The sequence below is a fragment of the Dipodomys spectabilis genome, unplaced genomic scaffold, assembly GCF_019054845.1.
Source record: "Dipodomys spectabilis isolate Male_0828 unplaced genomic scaffold, ASM1905484v1 ptg000030l, whole genome shotgun sequence".
In the NCBI taxonomy this organism is placed as follows: Eukaryota; Metazoa; Chordata; class Mammalia; order Rodentia; family Heteromyidae; genus Dipodomys; species Dipodomys spectabilis.
Genome location: NW_024870707.1, coordinates 8,420,764 through 8,438,180, shown reverse-complemented (window position 1 = coordinate 8,438,180; position 17,417 = coordinate 8,420,764). Strand labels below are relative to the sequence as shown.

The 17,417-nt window shown below is 50.8% G+C and overlaps 2 protein-coding genes across 3 annotated transcripts; both read right to left on the bottom strand.

The window, feature by feature from the left end:
* Nucleotides 1-194: 194 nt before the first annotated feature.
* On the bottom strand, nt 195-3,049 carry Tmem179b (transmembrane protein 179B). Its single transcript, XM_042675794.1, has 6 exons — nt 3,043-3,049; nt 2,820-3,007; nt 1,183-1,370; nt 967-1,101; nt 756-834; nt 195-602 (listed from the first exon to the last, which is right to left on the bottom strand). Exons 1-6 carry the CDS (start codon nt 3,047-3,049, stop codon nt 408-410), a joined length of 792 nt encoding a protein of 263 aa, XP_042531728.1. The 3' UTR covers nt 195-407.
* Nucleotides 2,979-17,128, bottom strand: Taf6l (TATA-box binding protein associated factor 6 like). Of its 2 annotated transcripts, none has more exons than XM_042676505.1 (11): nt 17,020-17,128; nt 13,067-13,226; nt 12,091-12,177; nt 11,402-11,552; nt 11,204-11,254; nt 9,679-9,773; nt 8,172-8,246; nt 7,812-8,032; nt 7,050-7,182; nt 3,975-4,103; nt 2,979-3,859 (listed from the first exon to the last, which is right to left on the bottom strand). In XM_042676505.1, exons 2-11 carry the CDS (start codon nt 13,211-13,213, stop codon nt 3,095-3,097), a joined length of 1,854 nt encoding a protein of 617 aa, XP_042532439.1. In that variant the 5' UTR covers nt 13,214-13,226; nt 17,020-17,128; the 3' UTR covers nt 2,979-3,094. The 2 variants fall into 2 exon arrangements, with proteins under 2 accessions (XP_042532439.1, XP_042532440.1); XM_042676506.1 differs by lacking the exon at nt 17,020-17,128 and adding an exon at nt 16,571-16,821.
* Nucleotides 17,129-17,417: the final 289 nt, after the last annotated feature.

Below are 17,417 nucleotides of genomic sequence, written 5' to 3'. Positions count from 1 at the left end.
CCAACTTATTTAATACCAATGAATATCAGGATGAAGAAGGCAATGTGTGGCTGGGAACATGGCTCAGTGGTAGAGTGCTTGCCCTGCATGCCTGAGGCCCTGGGTTTGATTCCTCAGCACCACATAAGCAAAAAAGCCAGAAGTAGTGCTGTGGCTCAAGTGGTAGAGCACTCATCTTGAGCTGAAGAGCTGAGAGACAGTGCCCAGGTCCAGAGTTCAGGCCCCAGTCTGTTGTCAGACTGACAACAACAACAACAAAAAGGTAATGTCATATTTCGGTACAAAACAGCTATTGGAAGTAGGGGGTGTCTGTCACATTTCTCTGATGAGGGAAAAACGGGCTCCCAGCATAGACAAGGATTGTTGGCACTTGGGCGGTAGTCTGGCTGCAAAAGGCACATAGGTGATCAGAAATTCAAGGTCCATTCAGGCCAGTCTTCAGTCATCCAGGTCGATGTGTGTGGCTCAATGAAAATCTCTCTCGCAGTTCCTTGAGGGCCATTATTCTCTAAAGGCTCATATTGGCTGGATTTGAGATTGCACTGTATGATCTGGAGCACTAGGACCACACACCACAATACCAGATTCACCCAAGAAGAGGTCTGTAAGAGAGAAGCGAAGTGTGAGGCGTGGAACTCAGATCTAGTCTTTCTTCCCCCACACACCAGCTTTTGTCTGTTGTGTCAAAATGACACTTCAACTCCTCTCAGCAGTACTCATGCAGCTACAGGTACTTAAACAAATCTGAGTCTCACTTCAGCATTATGTAGGTTGGAATAAAACGGCAGAGCCGTTCCAGGGGGTGTCCACGGGATTTTCTGGGCTTCAGAACAGCTGTGAGGTCAAAAAAGACAGTTGTGAGCAAAAGGGAGCAAACCCTAAGCACTCTTGTGCTTAGATTGGTAAATGGGAAGTTACATCATTTCCCCCTGCAGAAGGAATGCAGTCAACTGCCTCTCCCTTTACCTAACTGTATGCTTCTGGGAGATGATGGAATCACAGAGAGAGCTGGTACCATATCGAAGGACACAGGCAGTCACTAAAACCAGGAAGGCTGCAATAGCCGAGATGGGCAATCCAATGTAGACCCCTATTGGACAGCTGAGGAAGAGGAGACAAGCCTTGTTCAAGATGTGATTCATCCTACCTCAGCCCCTGATCCTCAAAGAGTGGGGCAATCACCTGTTGAAATTCTTGATGCAGCTGCAGGAGATCCAGATCAGAAGCAGGAGGCAATAGAGAGCCAGGAAGCCGGAAGTCCCACTCACAAAGTAGCAGAGGGATGGAGCTGAGGGGCAGGATAAAGCCAGGGAGGTGCCATTCACAAAAGCCACCCCCCCATACAAGGGACAGCTACCACTGAAGAAGTCCTGTGGAAAGAAGTTGAATCCAACACCTTAAACCATTACCTCAGAATGTAGACTTCTGAAATGTCAGGGATAACTTGAGCCAGAGACACTCCTAAGTGTGTACTGTCAGTTTCAGTTTGTTTTTTTTTTTTTGGTCGGCCGTGGGGCTTGAACTCTGGGCCTGGGTGCTGTCCCTCAGATCTTCAGCTCAAGGCGAGTGCTCTACCACTTGAGCTACAGTGCCACTTCCAGTTTTCTGGTGGTTTATTGGAGATAGGAGTCTCACGGTTTCTCTTGCCCTGGCTGGCTTTGAACCGCGATCCTCAGATCTCAGCCTCCTGAGTAGCTAGGATTACAGGCGGGAGCCACCAGCGCCCGGCAAATCTGTGAGACTTTTTTTTTTTTTTTTGGGTCCGGTCGTGGGGCCTGTACTCTGGGCCTGGGCGCTGTCCCTCAGCTCTTCAGCTCAAGGCTAGCGCTCTACCACTTGAGCCACAGCGCCACTTCCGGCTTTTTTTTCTTTTTGCTTATGTGGTGCTGAGGAATCGAACCCAGGGCCTCGAGCATGCAAGGCAAGTGCTCTACCACTAAGCCACCTTCCCAGCCCCAGTTTCAGTTTCTATTGCTGGGACAGAGGGATGAATTTGGATGGCCTATTGGAAAGTGAAACCTGCCATGCTCAGCAACTAGGCACTAATTACAGGCACTTTTTTTTTTTTGGTGGGGGGGGGGAGGGGAGACAGGAATTGAACCCACGACCTCATGCATGCTAGGCAAGCACTCTACCACTAAGCCACCTTCCCGGTCCCCCGAGCTTCTTTTGCTCAAAGCTAGTGCTCTACCACTTGAGCTACAGCACCACTTCCAGCTTTTTCTGTTTATATGGTACTGAGGAATAGAACACAGGGTTTCATGCATGCTAGGCGAGCACTCTACCACTGAGCCACATTCCCAGCCCAGTACTTACTTTTAAAGTGTATTCATCTTTTGAAAGTCTCATCTATGTAGCTCAAACTGTCCTTGAACTTATGATCTCCTTTAAGGTTTCCCAACAGCTAGGACGTGAGCCAACATCACTAGTGATAACTTCAATGATTAGATGCAGCCATGGCAGTAATAAACACAAGTTTATTAGTTTTTGTCACTAAAAAAATAAATGGTATCCTGATCATATATATACCACACAGCTTTATTTCTTGGTATGTCACCACAAATGGCTTCTACCTTACGGTCGCAGGGCCTAAGCTGACGGTTCAGATCGGGCCTAAGGTTGTGCGGTGGGAAAATGGCTCGATGTAACGCTACCAGAGGTCTGATCCGTTGGGCGAGTGAACCAAGATCTGACACGGCCTGGCCGGGGTCCACAGCCCGGTTAGCCGTATTTCGGAACAGTGCTTACCGGGACCAGAACTCAGCCAGAAACCCTCACCTCCCGTGACCCGAAGGCTGACCCACGCCCCGTAGCCACACCTGGGTCCAGGCCATCGACACGGCCGCCACGGCCCCGCAGACGGAGCAGGCAGCGAAGAGCACGAACTCGACAAAACGCAAACAGGCACGCCATGGGGCCCGAGGCACCAGAAACCAGCGTAGCTGCAGCGAGCGGCGCCGGCGCGTCCGGCGATTGGCGCGCCCGACGTCACTTCCGAGGGTGGGGCCTATTTACAGAGATGTAGGCGGCCCGAGGCGAGACGCCGCATCCGGGCGCGAAGTCGGTTTCGAGGCCGCCGCGGCGGGGCCCGGCCTCACAGCGGCAGGTACAGCGAGTAGTCCGAGAGCGCCCAGCGGCGGGCCGGGCGGCCCGTGCGGCCGATCATGGGCAGCTTCTGCACGTAGCGGGACGCCGGGCTGGGCCCGTACGGGGCGGGGAACGCAGTCTGGAAGAGGCGCCCGCGGCAGCGCCGCCCGGCCTGCCGCCCCGCGATGATGAAGCGGAAGTGGGGGGCGCCGCGCGGGGCGAAACGGCTCTTCTGAAAGACGTCGCGGGTGCCGGCGCCGGGGCCCTGCTGGCGCGGCGCTCCCCGAGCCCGGTGCACGCGAGGCAGCGGCCTGCCCTCGGACGCCAGCGCCGAGGCCGACGGGCCGCCGCCCCGGGGACTCTCGTCACCCTGCGGGCTGACCATGGCGCTGGCCGTCAGCTGCGGCATTTTGCGCACCGAGTCTGGGGCGGCAGCCGGCTCCTTCTTGTCCCCGGGCGGCCGCGGGGCCGCGGGCGCGGGTTGGCCGGTGCCGAAGCGGGTGGCCAAGCTGTCGCCGAAGAAGGCGTAGAGCTCCCGGTAGGTGTCCGCCAGGGTCACGGAGGGAGTCGGGTCTTCCGGGCCCGCGCCTCCCGGCGGCAGCGGAAGGCCGGGCCCAAAGCCTGGTTCTGCGCCGCCCCCCGACGGCGACTCCTGCAGGAGAAGGCTGTCCCACGGCAGCTCGTCCGGTCGCCGGCAGCCCCTGACCCCAGGGCCGCCGCGGCTGGGCTCAGCTGCCTGGGCCTTCATCTTAAGCAGTCGCTCTACGGCCACCTGGAAGAGCAAGGGACTCGTTTGGACAAAAACCGGGAGGAACCTGGCCCAGCAAGCGCCCTACATAAGCCTAAATTCACGCAGGCCAGAGAAGCTGGAAGCAACAAGCACTCACCAGAATGGCCCCATACACTTTGTGGCCATCTGCCTTGACCTGGGCATTAGACACCGAATAATCATCCAGCACTGCCTGCAAGTTTGTCCAGTAAGTGGACAGATGTGGGTACAGTACTCGTTCTACTGCCTGGAAGGAGAGAGAGAAGGTTCAATAAGCACCTGTATTGCTTACTGCCAGGTCAAGTACCCTTTCCCGTGAAAGGCTTTCACTTCTGATCATAGAGCTCAATCGTAAATTCCTTCATTAGGATATTCAACCACCGTATCTTTGGGAACCACCAAATGTCCAAGCTTGTGCTAAGCACTGGGGATAAGTACAAAGATCAGACCTACTAAATCCCTGCCATATTTCCCACGGGGTATAGGGCATAAGTAATAGTCATGGCTAACAACATAGTTACAGTATGCAAACTGCTACTGAATACAATTAGTAAGGAACTACTGTTTTTACTTAGATGTGACCTGGAACTCATTTCAAACTAAATACACAATCAGAGCCTAGCACTCTTGACTAATTAAAATCCTGTAATTCATGTTTAAAAAAAAACAACTTAGATTTCACAGGAGATGACATTTTGTGATAGGTTTTGTTTTTTTAGTTGGTCATGGGGCTTAAATTCTGTGCTCTTCAGCTCAAGGCAAGCACTCTACCACTTCAGCCACAATGCAACTTCCAGTTTTCTGGTGGTTAATTGGAGGTAAGAGTCTCACCAACCCTTCCTGCCTGGACTGGCTTGTGAACCACAATCCTCAGATCTCAGCCTCCTGAGCAGCTAGGATTACAGGCGTGAGCCACTGGTGCCTCGCTGGGATAGGTTCTGACAAATAATAGACTAGAATGAGTAATAGAAAATGTTGACAAAATTGTTCAACTCCTAGAAAAGTATGTGATTGGCTCTCAAAAGAGATATAAAAGTGGGCTGGGAAGGTGGCTCAGTGGTAGAGTGCTTGCCTTGCATGCACAAGGCCTGGGTTTGATTCCTCAGCACCACATAAGCAGAAAAAGCCAGAAGTGGTTCTGTATCTTAAGTGGTAGAGCTAGCCTTGAGCTGAAGAGCTCAGGGACAATGGTCAGGCCCCACAGCTGTCCCCCCCCCCCCAAAAAAAAGGAAACATAAAAGCATTCTTGAATTGTTATATTACGGGGCTGGGAATGTGGCTTACAGTGCTTGCCTGGCATGCATGAAGCCCTGGGTTCGATTCCTCAGCACAACATAAGCAGAAAAAGCCAGAAGTGATGCTGTGGCTCAAGTGATAGAGTGCTAGCCTTGAGCTGAAGAGCTGAGGGACAGCGCCCAGGACCAGCTTTCAGGCCCCACACCAGAAATAAATAAATAAATAAAAATTCCTCATTCAGTGAGGCCAGTATAATCCTAATAGCTTGGACAAGAACAATACATGAATAGGAAACATGATTTCATTTATGGATCTAGACTAATGATTTAAAGTTTAGTATACTTAAGACTAAACAAAAATACTGCTTATTGGAATTAACAAAGGCAGTTTATTATTAGAAAATCTAATAGAAAGCCAGGTATAGTAGTGCATGGGTACCTGGGAATAATTCAGGACAAAAAGATCTGGAGGATGCCAGGCATTGGTGCACCTGTAATCCTAGTGACTCAGGAGGCAGAGATCTGAGAATCTCGGTTTCAAAGCCAGCCCGGGCAAGGAAACCCCCATGATTTTGTCGGTCCTGGGGCTTGAACTCTGGGCTTGGGCGCTACCCCTAGCTCTTCAGCTCAAGACGAGCACTCTACCACTTGAGCCACAGCGCCACTCACTTCCTGTTTTCTAGTGGTTTATTGGAGATAAGAGTCTCACAAACTTTCCTGCCTGGGCTGGCTTTGAACCGTGATCCTCAGATTTCAGCCTCCTGAATAGCTAGGATTACAGGTGTAAGCCACCGGTGCCTGGCCCCATGAGACTTATCTCCAATAAACACCAGAAAATCGGAAGTGGCACTGTGGCTTCAGTGGAAGAGCACTCCCCTTGAGCTGAATTGCTAAGGGACAGTGCCCAGGCCCAGAGTTCAAGACCCATAACTGACAAAAAAAAAAAAAATCTGGAGGATGGAGATCAGAGGCCAGCCCAAGCTGGCCTCGAGAGCAAGACCCTGAGTTCAAACCACAAAACCAGCATTAAATAATGCATGTAAGAGGGATAAAGTTATTTCCTAACATGAAATGAGCAAGAATTTATTTATTTATTACTTATTTTTGGATCCGGTCGTGGGGCCTGAACTCTGGGCCTGGGTGCTGTTCCTCAGCTCTTCAGCTCAAGGCTAGCGCTCTACCACTTGAGCCACAGCGCCACTTCCGGCTTTTTTTTCTTTTTGCTTATGTGGTGCTGAGGAATCGAACCCAGGGCCTCATGTATGCAAGGCAAGCGCTCTACCACTAAGCCACCTTCCCAGCCCAAGAATTTATAAAATGGGTTTAGATCAACATCTACCAAGCAGGACTTTTGAATTAACACTTTACAAACAGAAGACATTACTAAGCCTAGCCTAAAACAGCAACTCAGTACATGACACTGCAGCACAGGCTTATGCCACTTGTACAGTAAAAGACAATATTGTATTTCCAACACATGTCAACTCATGATTCTCAAGAAAAGTCAGACTGGAGCTCAGCACCAGTGGCTTACACTGTAATCCTAGCTACTCAGGACATACATCTAAGGCTCAAGGTTTGAAGCCTGCCATGGCAGATAAATTCAAGAAACTTCCTTGAACTCTGGGCCTGGGCACTATTCCTCAGCTCTTCGGCTTAAGGCTAGCACTCTACCATTTGAGCCACAGCACCACTTTTGGTTTTCTGAGTCTCATGGCTTTTCCTGCCCAAACTGGCTTTGAACCATGATCCTCAGATCTCAGCCTCCTAAGTAGCTATGATTATAGGTGTGAGCCACCAACGCCCAGCCCTCAAGAGACTTTTATCTCCAATTAACTAGCAAAAAGCCAGAAGTGCAGTTGTGGCTCTAAGGATCCAGCCTTGAGCACAAAAGGTAAGCAAGAGCATGACGAGTTCAAGCCTCAGTACCAACACAGAAATAAAGTTAAGGTGCTTACCTTCCAGCCAAGAGCATGCAACCCAACCACAGCACCATAGTGAGAGCAGAGAGGCCGCACAGGGTCTGCCAGGACCTTCTGCAGGGAAAGCAGGATCTGCTGATAGAGGCCACTCACCAAGTCCCCATGAGTCCTGTGGAAGTAAGAGTCAGGGGAAAAGATGAGGCATAATGCTGCCCACACACAGAGACTAGCACTTGTATGGCAGTATGGGCTAGGTGGACAAAGCTACCAGGTTGGTTGACCCAGGAGACAGAACTGAAGGATCCAGGCCTTAGTATTTTGGACTTGTTTTTGTTGTGAGACAAGATCCTTATGGAGCTCACCTTGCTGTGTTTATTGCCCAGATTGAATGTGAACTTGTGACACTCCTGCCTCACACGCCCAAGTATTGGAATTACTGGTGTGTTCCAACATGCACAGCAATCTTGGTATGTTTGAAATCCAAGCCAGGCGCCAGTGGCTCATACCTGTACTCCTAGCTACTCAGGAGGCTGAGAGCTAAGGATTGTGGTTCAAAGCCAGCCCAGGCAGAAAAGTCCCTGTGAGACTTTTCTCCAATTAACCACTCAAAAACCAGAAGTGGTGTTGTGGCTCAAAGTGGTAGAATGCTAGCCTTGAGCAAAAGAGCTCAGAGACAGTGCCCAGGCCCTGAGTTCAAACCCCACAACTGACCCCCTCCACAAAAAAAAAAGGAAAGTGTTTCCCTGTTCTCAATACCCACATCCCACCCCAATCCACCCAAGACTCTTAAGTAGCTACCAGAAGATATGGCTGAGTAGGAGGGCAGCTCCATCCCTCAGAGTCCAGTGGTCATTCAGGGGATTGATGGAGGCAGCTAATGGCTCAAGGACACAGTAGAGGACACTGCCCACTAGGGAGCGGACGTAGGGCCCCAGGCAGAGGTGTGGGTTCCGAACCAGGCTACGTGCCACCTGCAGCAGCCTGTGCAGCTGCTCTAGGTCATGGCTTACAGACTTCACCTGTGGGTAGAACGAGATGGTTTAGGGAAACATGGGGAACAGGAAGGAGCTGCCATTCTGCTAGCACCTGCCATGAGCGTGACCCACTGTTGCTGGGTCATCTCCCCACAAAACTCCCCATCTCAGAATGATCACTCACCCCACTGACCACATAAACAAAGTAAGGCAGGAGCGCGGCGATCTTGGAGTTTGTCTGAAGGTCCTGCAGAGCCACCTGAAAAGAAAGGTCAGAAGGCTTGGAACCACCTACCCCAGAGGAAACTGACTGTTCTGGAGGACAGTTTAGCACTACAAGCATCTACAAGCATGAAATATCTTGAGTGTTCACACTGTCTCCACAGTTCTATCAGTTTAACCTATACAAACCCATATACACACAGCACGTCTGTTAGTAAAGTAAATGTAGCTCAGGGCCAGTGGCTCATGCCTGTAATCCTACCTAGCTACTAAAGAGAATGAGAGACTTGCAGGATCTCAGTTCGAAGCCAGCTGGAGCAGAAAAGTCTAGGAATTAACGAGCAAAATACCGGACAGGAGACTTGGCTCAATGGAAGTGCATAATATGAGCAAGAAAACTAAGCAAGAGGGCTGGGAAGGTGGCTCAGTGGTAGAGCGCTTGCCTTGCATGCATGAGGGCCTGGGTTCGATTCCTCAGCACCATATAAGCAAAAAGAAAAAAGCCGGAAGTGGCTCTGTGGCTCAAGTGGTAGAGCGTTAGCCTTGAGCTGAAGAGCTGAGGGACAGCGCCCAGGCCCAGAGTTCTGGCCCCACGAGCGGACTCAAAAAACAAAACAAAAAAAAAGAGCACAAAACCCTGCTACCAAGCTACAATACCAGTCAAAGTTAAAAAATAATTCTTAAGCCAGGTGCTAGGAGCTCACGCCTGTAATCCTAGCTACTCAGGAAGCTGAGAGCTGAGCATCACAGTTCAAAGCCAGCCCAGACAGGAAAGTCCATGAGACTCTTATCTCCAATTAACCACCAGAAAAGTGGTGAAAGTGGCACTGTGGCTCAAGTGGTAGAGTACTAGCCTTGAGCTGAAGAGTTCAAGGACAGCACTCAGGTCCAGAGCTCAAGGCCTACAACCAGCCAAAAACAGAATTTCATGTGGTTTAAGTTTGACTTTGGGGTGAATTTGTTCAAAGTGCATTATATGCATGTTGTAAGTATCACAATGAAACCCCATCTATACAATTGATTTATGATCATTTTTTAATAACAAAAGCCTGGGTGTCAGTGGTTCCCACTTACAATCCTAGCTACACAGGAAGCTGACGTGTGAGAAGTCAATCCAGACAGATAAGTCCTCCTTCTCCAATTAAGGAACAAAGGAACAGAAGTGGAAGCATGGGGTCAAGTGGTAGAGCACCAGCTGTGACTGAAAAAGCCAATGGAAAGCACAAGGCCCCAAATTCAAGCCTCAGTGCACGCACGCGCGCACACACACACACACACACACACACACACACACACACACACACACACACACACACACACACACACACACACACAACAATAAAAGTTTGCCTTTACCCCAACACGGTACATGTCGCAGGATGCTTGTGTGATCAAAGCTAGCCCAGGATACAAAGCAAAACTCCGCCCAACAAAAGTCAAATGTGCCTCAGCTCAGGCCACTCACTCACCTTCATCAGCTGTGGGTCATCCCCTAGCACAGCCCGTGTTACTTGCTGATAGTACTTGAGCAGGTCATCTGTCAGTGAAGACACTGCATTGGGTACTGTGGGAGGTTGGGCACGAAGTGGTCAGAGGTGGGAAAGGTCTCCCCAGCCCACTCCCCAATACCCAACTCTGCACAACCCCACAAGAAGTTTATTTAGACAGGGAAACCAGAGCATAGAGGCTCCAGTTGCAATCAGGGGCTGCTATGCCCTGACCAGGCAAGTAGTACATGCCTCATTACTCTCTTCTGTCTGCCAGCAGATTCCTGCTCAGTCCTCAAACCCCAAGTTTCCAAACCTCACCAGTCACCCGTGGCTCACACCTAAAAATCCTAACTACTCAGAAGGCTCACAGTTCAAAGCCAGCTGAAGGAGGAAGCCCGTGAGTCTTGTATCTCCAATTAACCACCAAAAAGATGGAAGTGGAGCTGTGGTTCAAGTGATAGAGCTAGCCTTGAGTAAAAAAGTTCATGCACAGGGGCTGGGAAGGTGGCTCAGTGGTAGAGTGCTTGCCTTGCATGCATGAGGCCCTGGGTTCGATTCCTCAGCACCACATAAGTAGAAAAAGCCGGAAGTAGTGCTGTGGCTCAAGTGGTAGAGCGCTAGTCTTGAGCTGAAGAGCTGAGGGACAGCGCCCAGGCCCAGAGTTCAGGCCCCACGACCGGACCAAAAAAAAAAAAAAAAAAAAGTTCATGCACAATACCCACACCCTGAGTTCAAGCCCCAGGATAGGCACCAAGAAAAAAAAAATTATACCCAAGCCTCAGACTCTGGGAAGCTCTGTTCAGAATACTCTGAAAGTAGCTAGGAGCTTACTCAGGAGGCTGAGCTCTGAGGATCAAAGCCAGCCTAGGCAGGAAAAAAAGTCCATGAGACTCTTATCTCCAATTAACTACCAGAAAACCAGGAGTGGAGCTGTGGCTCAAAATGGTAGAGTGCTAGCCTTGAGTCAAAGAGCTCAGAGACACCCAGGCCCTGTGTTCCAGCCCCATGTCCACCACCACCACCAACAACAAAATACCCTGGAAGGGCTGGGAAGGTGGCTCAGTGGTAGAGTGCTTGCCTTGCATGCATGAGGGCCTGGGTTCGATTCCTCAGCAACACATAAGCAAAAAGAAAAAAGCCGGAAGTGGCGCTGTGGCTCAAGTGGTAGAGTGCTAGCCTTGAGCTGAGGAGCTGAGGGACAGCGCCCAGGCCCAGAGTTCAGGCCCTACAACCGGACCCAAAAAACAAACAAGCAAACAAACTACTCTGGAAGTGAGACACCTCCTAGCTCAAAGCCTAGACTTTTGGCCTTCAACACATTGCATCATGATGGTGATTATAGGCAGGGGCTTTATCTTAAGATCCCAGAGCAGCGACTAATTCCTGCTCAGAGCCCCTAAATAAGTCAGGCCTCGGTAAAATGCACACGAAGAGGCACAGAGGACCGATGCTCACACCTAATGGAGCAAAATCCTCCCAGAGTGCGATGCCCCCTCAGGCTTACCTGATCCTTGAGGCGCTAGGTTTCCTTTGCCATCCAGGTAGGAGACATGAACTAAAACCAGGGTGGACAGATGTCAGCCTGGGTTGATATCACCTCACAGCACCACACACCCCTCCAAATTCTACCCCATGTGCACCTGTCCCCATGCACTCTAACCACCCAGCCCGTCACCACCCCAGGAAGGACCCTAGCAGCCACCTCTGACAGCCGTCTCAGCACAGCCTTTGGGAATGTTGGTGGCCAGTGCCAGCTCCACCAGGTTCACCTCTCGGTCTTCAGGAAAATAGAGCTCACCCTCCCTGGCAGGGCGCATGGGAAGCACCTCCTGGGACCCATATCCACACACAGCCTGGGGAAAGGGAGAATTACAAAGCAGTGTGAAGCCTGGCACCGGCAGCTCACACCTGTAATCCTCGCTACTCAAGAAGCTGAGATCTGAGGGTCATGGTTCAAAGCCAGCCCAGGCAGGGAAGTTTGAGACTCATCTTCAATGAATTTTCCCCTGAGGTTTTAGTTCTCCCCACGCACACTCACCAAACTCTGGAAACTTACCATTCTCTCCTGTTCATAACCTTCCTTCCTCAACTTACTGCTCTGGAACAATTATACTAGGCTATGCTAATACCCATTGATTTAACTCAGGCTCCTCCTTTTACCCAGCATACCCTCTTGTCCTCCTGGATTACTTTAAGGACAAGCTCAAATACTTCAGTACTCTTTAGGAACCTGTTTATAGTCTACCTCTAAGCCCCCTGAACCTCAGGAGTTCCACGAGCCTCCACTCTGGGAACTCATGTTCCCGTAGCCTGGGCCCAACCCAACCCCTTGCCTGCCATTGCTGGATGTTTGCTCTTCACCACAATGCCAGCCCCAAGCTGACCACTCACCTCCACACTGCTCCACCTGAGGGCCCTGTTGAAGTCCTCTACTGTCAGCTTGCGCCGTTTGGTGTGCTTCATGAACTGAGAGCTATTCTGAGAGGACAGAAGCCACAGTCAGGGGTCAAGGAACAGCAGGTGTGGTGACCCCCAAAATAAAGTGGGTCCGACAGAGAATCAGAAAGCTTGGATTCCCACTCACTTCTTTTTTTCCTTTTTTTTTGGGGGGGGGGGTCCGGTCATGGGGCCTGAACTCTGGGCCTGGGCGCTGTCCCTCAGCTCTTCAGCTCAAGGCTAGCGCTCTACCACTTGAGCCACAGCGCCATTTCCAGCTTTTTTTTTTTCTGCTATGTGATGCTGAGGAATGGAACCCAGGGCTTCATGCATGCAAGGCAAGCGCTCTACCACTGAGCCACCTTCCCAGCCCTCCCACTCATTTCTTAACACAACCTCTCCTGGGTCATGTCCCCACTGTGCCTCAGTTTCCTAAGTGGAGCATGTGACTATCCCACCCACCTGGCCAGGGAAGCCAGCACTATTGAGAAGAGCATGTGAGAAAGTGCCTGGCAAGACCTGGACTTACGGCAAGCCTGGCAGGTTTGAAGGGATCTTGGAAAAGGGCATGGACTACTTCCATACCCTTGAAGCACAGGCAGGGACCAACATAGACTTACCAAGGAAATGTGGAAGGAAGTGAGTAAAGGGGGTGGGGGGGTGGGAAGGGGAGATGTGTGGAGTGCCGGTGGCTCATGCCTGTAATCCTAACTACTCAGGAGGCAGAGAGCTGAGGATCACAGTTCAAAGTCAGTCCAGGCAGAAAAAGTCCATGAGACTCTTATCTCCAATAAACCACCAGAAAAGTAGAAGTGGCGCTGTGGCTCAAGTGGTAGAGCGCTGGCCTTGAGCTAAAGAGCGCAGGGACAGCGCCTAGGCCCAGAGTTCAAGCCTCACAACTGACAAAAAAAAAAAAAAGAGGGGGGCTCACCTGGGTAGCCTCTCGGAGACGGTAGCACACATCCTCCGCAAGCAAAGCTGCCACTTCATCGCTCAGCTCCAGGCCTGTGCTCTCGGCCATGAGCCGCACCGACTCCCGTGGGATCTCCACAAACCGCCGCTCTTCTCGCTCCGCCATGGCCCCAGTGGAGCTAGGGGTAGAGAGCGCAGCGCAGATGAAGATCCTCTCAACTAGACTTGCTGCTCTCACTCCACTATCATCAAATAGGGTGCTCAGAGGACCCAGACAAGGAAACTGGGGCTCAGAGAAGAAAAGCAAACTAACCAATGGGAAGAGAGTAGAAAAGCTTGGGGCTCACACGACTTGTGGCTAGCTATGCCCCCTCACTGCGTGTGAACTTGACCAGGCTCAACCTGAAACCTGGTGCTCCAAAAGGCAAAATGGGGACAATGATTTACCCTACTCTACCTTCCAGGGTGGCTATAAGGATAACACAACAGGACATCAGAGACTGGAACGCTATTCCAGCACTGCTGGCACAGGCCAGCAGGGGAGTATTTGCCTAGCATGCATTAGGCCACCCATCCTCAGTTCATGAAGAAAAAGTCCAGGAATTCATTAATGATTATCTTTTTTTTTTTTTTTTTTTGTCGGTCATGGGGCTTGAACTCTGGGCCTGGGCGCTGTCCCTCAGCTCTTCAGCTCAAGGCGAGCACTCTACCACTTGAGCCACAGCGCCACTTCCAGTTTTCTAGTGGTTTATTGGAGAAAAGAGTCTCAGGGACTTTCTTGCCCAGGCTGGCTTTGAACCGCAATCCTCAGATCTCAGCCTCCTAATAGCTAGGCTTACAGGCACAAGCCACCTCGCCCCGCTGATTACCAATCTTAAATGGCAAATAAATTCATGTCCTCTTCCTAGTCTTACTACACCCACCACAAACTGATTTTTGTTTTTTGTTTTTTTTGGGGGGGAGGGGTTGTTTTTGCTGGTCCAAGGGCTTGAACTCAGGGCCTGGATTCTTTCCCTGAGTTTCATTTGCTCAAGGCTAGTGCTCTATCATTTGAGCCACAGCACCACTTCTGGCTTTTTCTTTGGGGAGGGAGGGCTAATTTATTGGATATGAGTCTCACAGACTTTCCTACCCAGCTTGGCTTTGAACCATGATCCTCAGACCTCAGCCTCTTGAGTAACTACAATTACAGGCTTCAGCCAACAATGCTAAGCCATCAACTAAATTCTAACAAAAGACTACTTTTATCCAGATACTGCTTTGTTCAAAAATCAGCATTGAGCTGGGCGCGCCTGTGGCTCACGCCTATAATCCTAGCTACTGAAGATCACATTTCAAAGCCAGCCGGGGAAGGAAAGACTCTTAACTCCAATTACCCACCAAAAAAAGCAAGAAATGGAGCTATGACAGAAGTGTAAAGCAGCAACCTGGAACAAAAAAAAAACTAAGGGACAGCAGTTAGGCCCTGAGTTCAAGCCCCAATGCCAGCATCACCAAAAAAAAAAAAAAATCAATACCGATCCACACCTTGTAAAATCGATATTCAAACTCCTCAGTTTATCAAATTGTCATAGCTGTTCAACATGACCCTCTTCCCAGGAAGACCTTCCTACCTACCTGTCTCATCATCTTAATGTCCATCAAGTCTTTGTTCAGCCTGGTTTCCTGTCCTATTCTACATTCCTTCCCCTTCTAAATCCAGTCTCTAAGATCTTCTGGCCCCTATGCCATCTAGACCTGTCAGGCTTTTAGAGATTGGGCTTTTTGCCCACATGTCCGGTCTTCTCCAATTTGGCTACAAGGCCTACATGCAGGAAGCTATTCTTCTGTTCACAAGATATGATAAAATATGAACCCAACAAAAACAGCAGCTAATATCTGACTCCAGCAATGCACACAGCACCTAAATGGAAGGTAGGTCCACTTAAGCTTGAGGCTACACATTGCAGGCAGTCAGGCCCAGTTCCAAGGTGACCCACCCAGGCTAGCAGAGTTCACTGCTCTTTACCCAATGGACATCCTACCTGATGTCCACAGCATTAGCTCCCTGTTGTCTCTGAAATAAAGAACAAAACTGAATCCCAAAAGCTGTGCAGGTGCCACCTTTGTCTGCAAAACCTGTTAGTGCTTTCTCCCATGTATTCTACATTCATTCTCATCATTATTTCAGGACCTTTGTTGCTTCTTCTGCTTAGAACTTTCCCCTCTCTGTCCTGTATTCTGTTATAAACGTTTGTAATTATACATTTCTGTTAACTCTGTGTGTGTGTGTGTGTGTGTGTGTGTGTGCGTGCGCGTGCGACAGTACTATGACCTGATACCAGGGCCTCACACTTTTGCTTTGGCCTTTCTGCTCAAGGCTGGTGCTCTACCACTTGAATCATAACTCCACTGGCTTTTTGGTAGTTAGTTGAAGATAAAGAGTCTCATAGACTGGGGCTGGGAAGGTGGCTCAGTGGTAGAGCGCTTGCCTTGCATGACTGAGGCCCTGGGTTCGACTCCTCAGCACCACATAAGCAAAAAGAAAAAAAAAGCCGGAAGTGGCGCTGTGGCTCAAGTGGTAGAGTGCTAGCCTTGAGCTGAAGAGCTGAGGGACAGCGCCCAGGCCCAGAGTTCAGGCCCCACGACCGGACCAAAAAAAAAAAAAAAGAGTCTCATAGACTTTTCTGCTCAAGCTGGCTTTGAAATATGATCCTCAGGCTGGGAAGGTGGCTCAGTGGTAGAGTGCTTGTCTCGCATGCATGAGGACCTGGGTTTGATTCCTCAGCACTATATAAACAGAAAAAGCCAGAAGTGGCCCTGAAGAGCTGAGGGACAGAGCCCAGGCCCAGAGTTAGCTACTCAGGAGGCTGAGATCTGAGGATCATGGTTCAAAGCCAGCCCAGGCAGAAAAGTCTGTAAGACTCTTTTTTTTTTTTTTTTTGGGTCCGGTCGTGGGCCTGAACTCTGGGCCTGGGCACTGTCCCTCAGCTCCTCAGCTCAAGGCTAGCACTCTACCATTTGAGCCATAGCACCACTTCCGGCTTTTTTCTTTTTGCTTATGGGGTGCTGAGGAATTGAACCCAGGGCCTCAGGCATGCAAGGCAAGCGCTCTACCACTGAGCCACTTTCCCAGTCCCTGTAAGACTCTTATCTCCAATAAACCACTAGAAAACTGGAAGTGGCGCTGTGGCTCAAGCAATAGAGCGCTCGCCTTGAGCGGAAGAGTGCAAGGACAGCGCCCAAGCCCAGAGTTCAAGCCCCACAACTGACACAAAAAAGCCTGAGGCATTGAACTGCTTTCTATGACCTCACTGCATCCTGATTACCAAGAAGATATTTATTTTTCTCTACTTTATAGCCAAGGATATCAAAGCTCACAGGTGTATACAAATGTGTATCTATATATGTACGTGAATACACACATTTCTCTATATAATATGTACATATACACATATGTATACACACACACACACATATCAGAGGCTGGTGTGCAGAACAAGGCCTGGATTCCCAGCCCAAAGATCGGGAGTTGCAAACTCACCCCCAGGTGACCCTAGGCTCTCTAGTGGCTCATCAGGAAGCTTCAGTTTCCCATCTGTAAAGTGGGAGCACTGAGTCTGGCCGTCGCGCGGGGGCGCGGGGCGGGAGTCCCTGGGATGCGCCCCGCCGAGGACCTCAGAAAGTCTGCGCTGTGTCAGGTCCCGGTTCCTCTGCCTTCTCCCCGAGCACCCTCAGCCTCGAGTCGCTCCGGGAAGGAGGCGTGGGAACCCACCTCCGCGGGCCACGGGGACAGGCACCGCCTCCCTGACCCGGCGTGGCCCATCCCCGATCCTGAGGGCGTGGGGTAGGGTACGAGAGGTCAGGGGTCACAGAACTTGGGTCACGTGGTCGGCGAAGGGGGCGGGCCCCGGCGGAGCAGGCTTCGAGGCCGGTAAGTGAGCAGTCTATTGCGGGACTGGGAGTCCTTGGAGCCGGGTACGGTCTGCTCACCTGAGGGCTCCGGCGCGGCGAGGGAAGCTACTCAGGCGAAGGCGGCGGAGGCGGCGGCGGCGGCGGCGGATTCACTCACCCCGCTCACACTAATTCCCTCTCTCAGGGTCTAGGCCCCGCCCTCCTGGAGCACAGCCAATAGGCGGTCGCCTTACAAACTTCCCGCCCAACAGGAGGCTTCACGCCACGTGATTGGTCGTTGTGAACGTGCTGTGAACGACCCCAGGGCGCAGGTGATCACGTGAGGGGATGATTGGCACTTCTTAAAGCGACAGCTCTTGCTAGTTTTGCGAGCAGGTGTTGCGTGATTTGGCATACATTTAGGAAGCATATTCTTCAGGGAAATTGGCTTCGTTCGTTTGATCTTGCCTGCTCCTCAGTTTCCGAACACTCACATT

Excerpts from the sequence above, each read along its gene's own strand:
- Taf6l (XM_042676505.1), bottom strand. The coding sequence starts at position 13,213 with ATGGCGGAGCGAGAAGAGCGGCGGTTTGTGGAGATCCCACGGGAGTCG. Across the intron at positions 8,033-8,171 it reads TTGTTTATGTGGTCAGTGGG|GTGAAGTCTGTAAGCCATGA; the intron begins GTGAGTGATCAT and ends TTCTACCCACAG. Across the intron at positions 4,104-7,049 it reads TGCATGCTCTTGGCTGGAAG|GCAGTAGAACGAGTACTGTA; the intron begins GTAAGCACCTTA and ends CTCTCCTTCCAG.
- Tmem179b (XM_042675794.1), bottom strand. Across the intron at positions 1,102-1,182 it reads TGCATCAAGAATTTCAACAG|CTGTCCAATAGGGGTCTACA; the intron begins GTGATTGCCCCA and ends CCTCTTCCTCAG. Across the intron at positions 603-755 it reads CCAACCTACATAATGCTGAA|ACCTCTTCTTGGGTGAATCT; the intron begins GTGAGACTCAGA and ends TCTCTCTTACAG.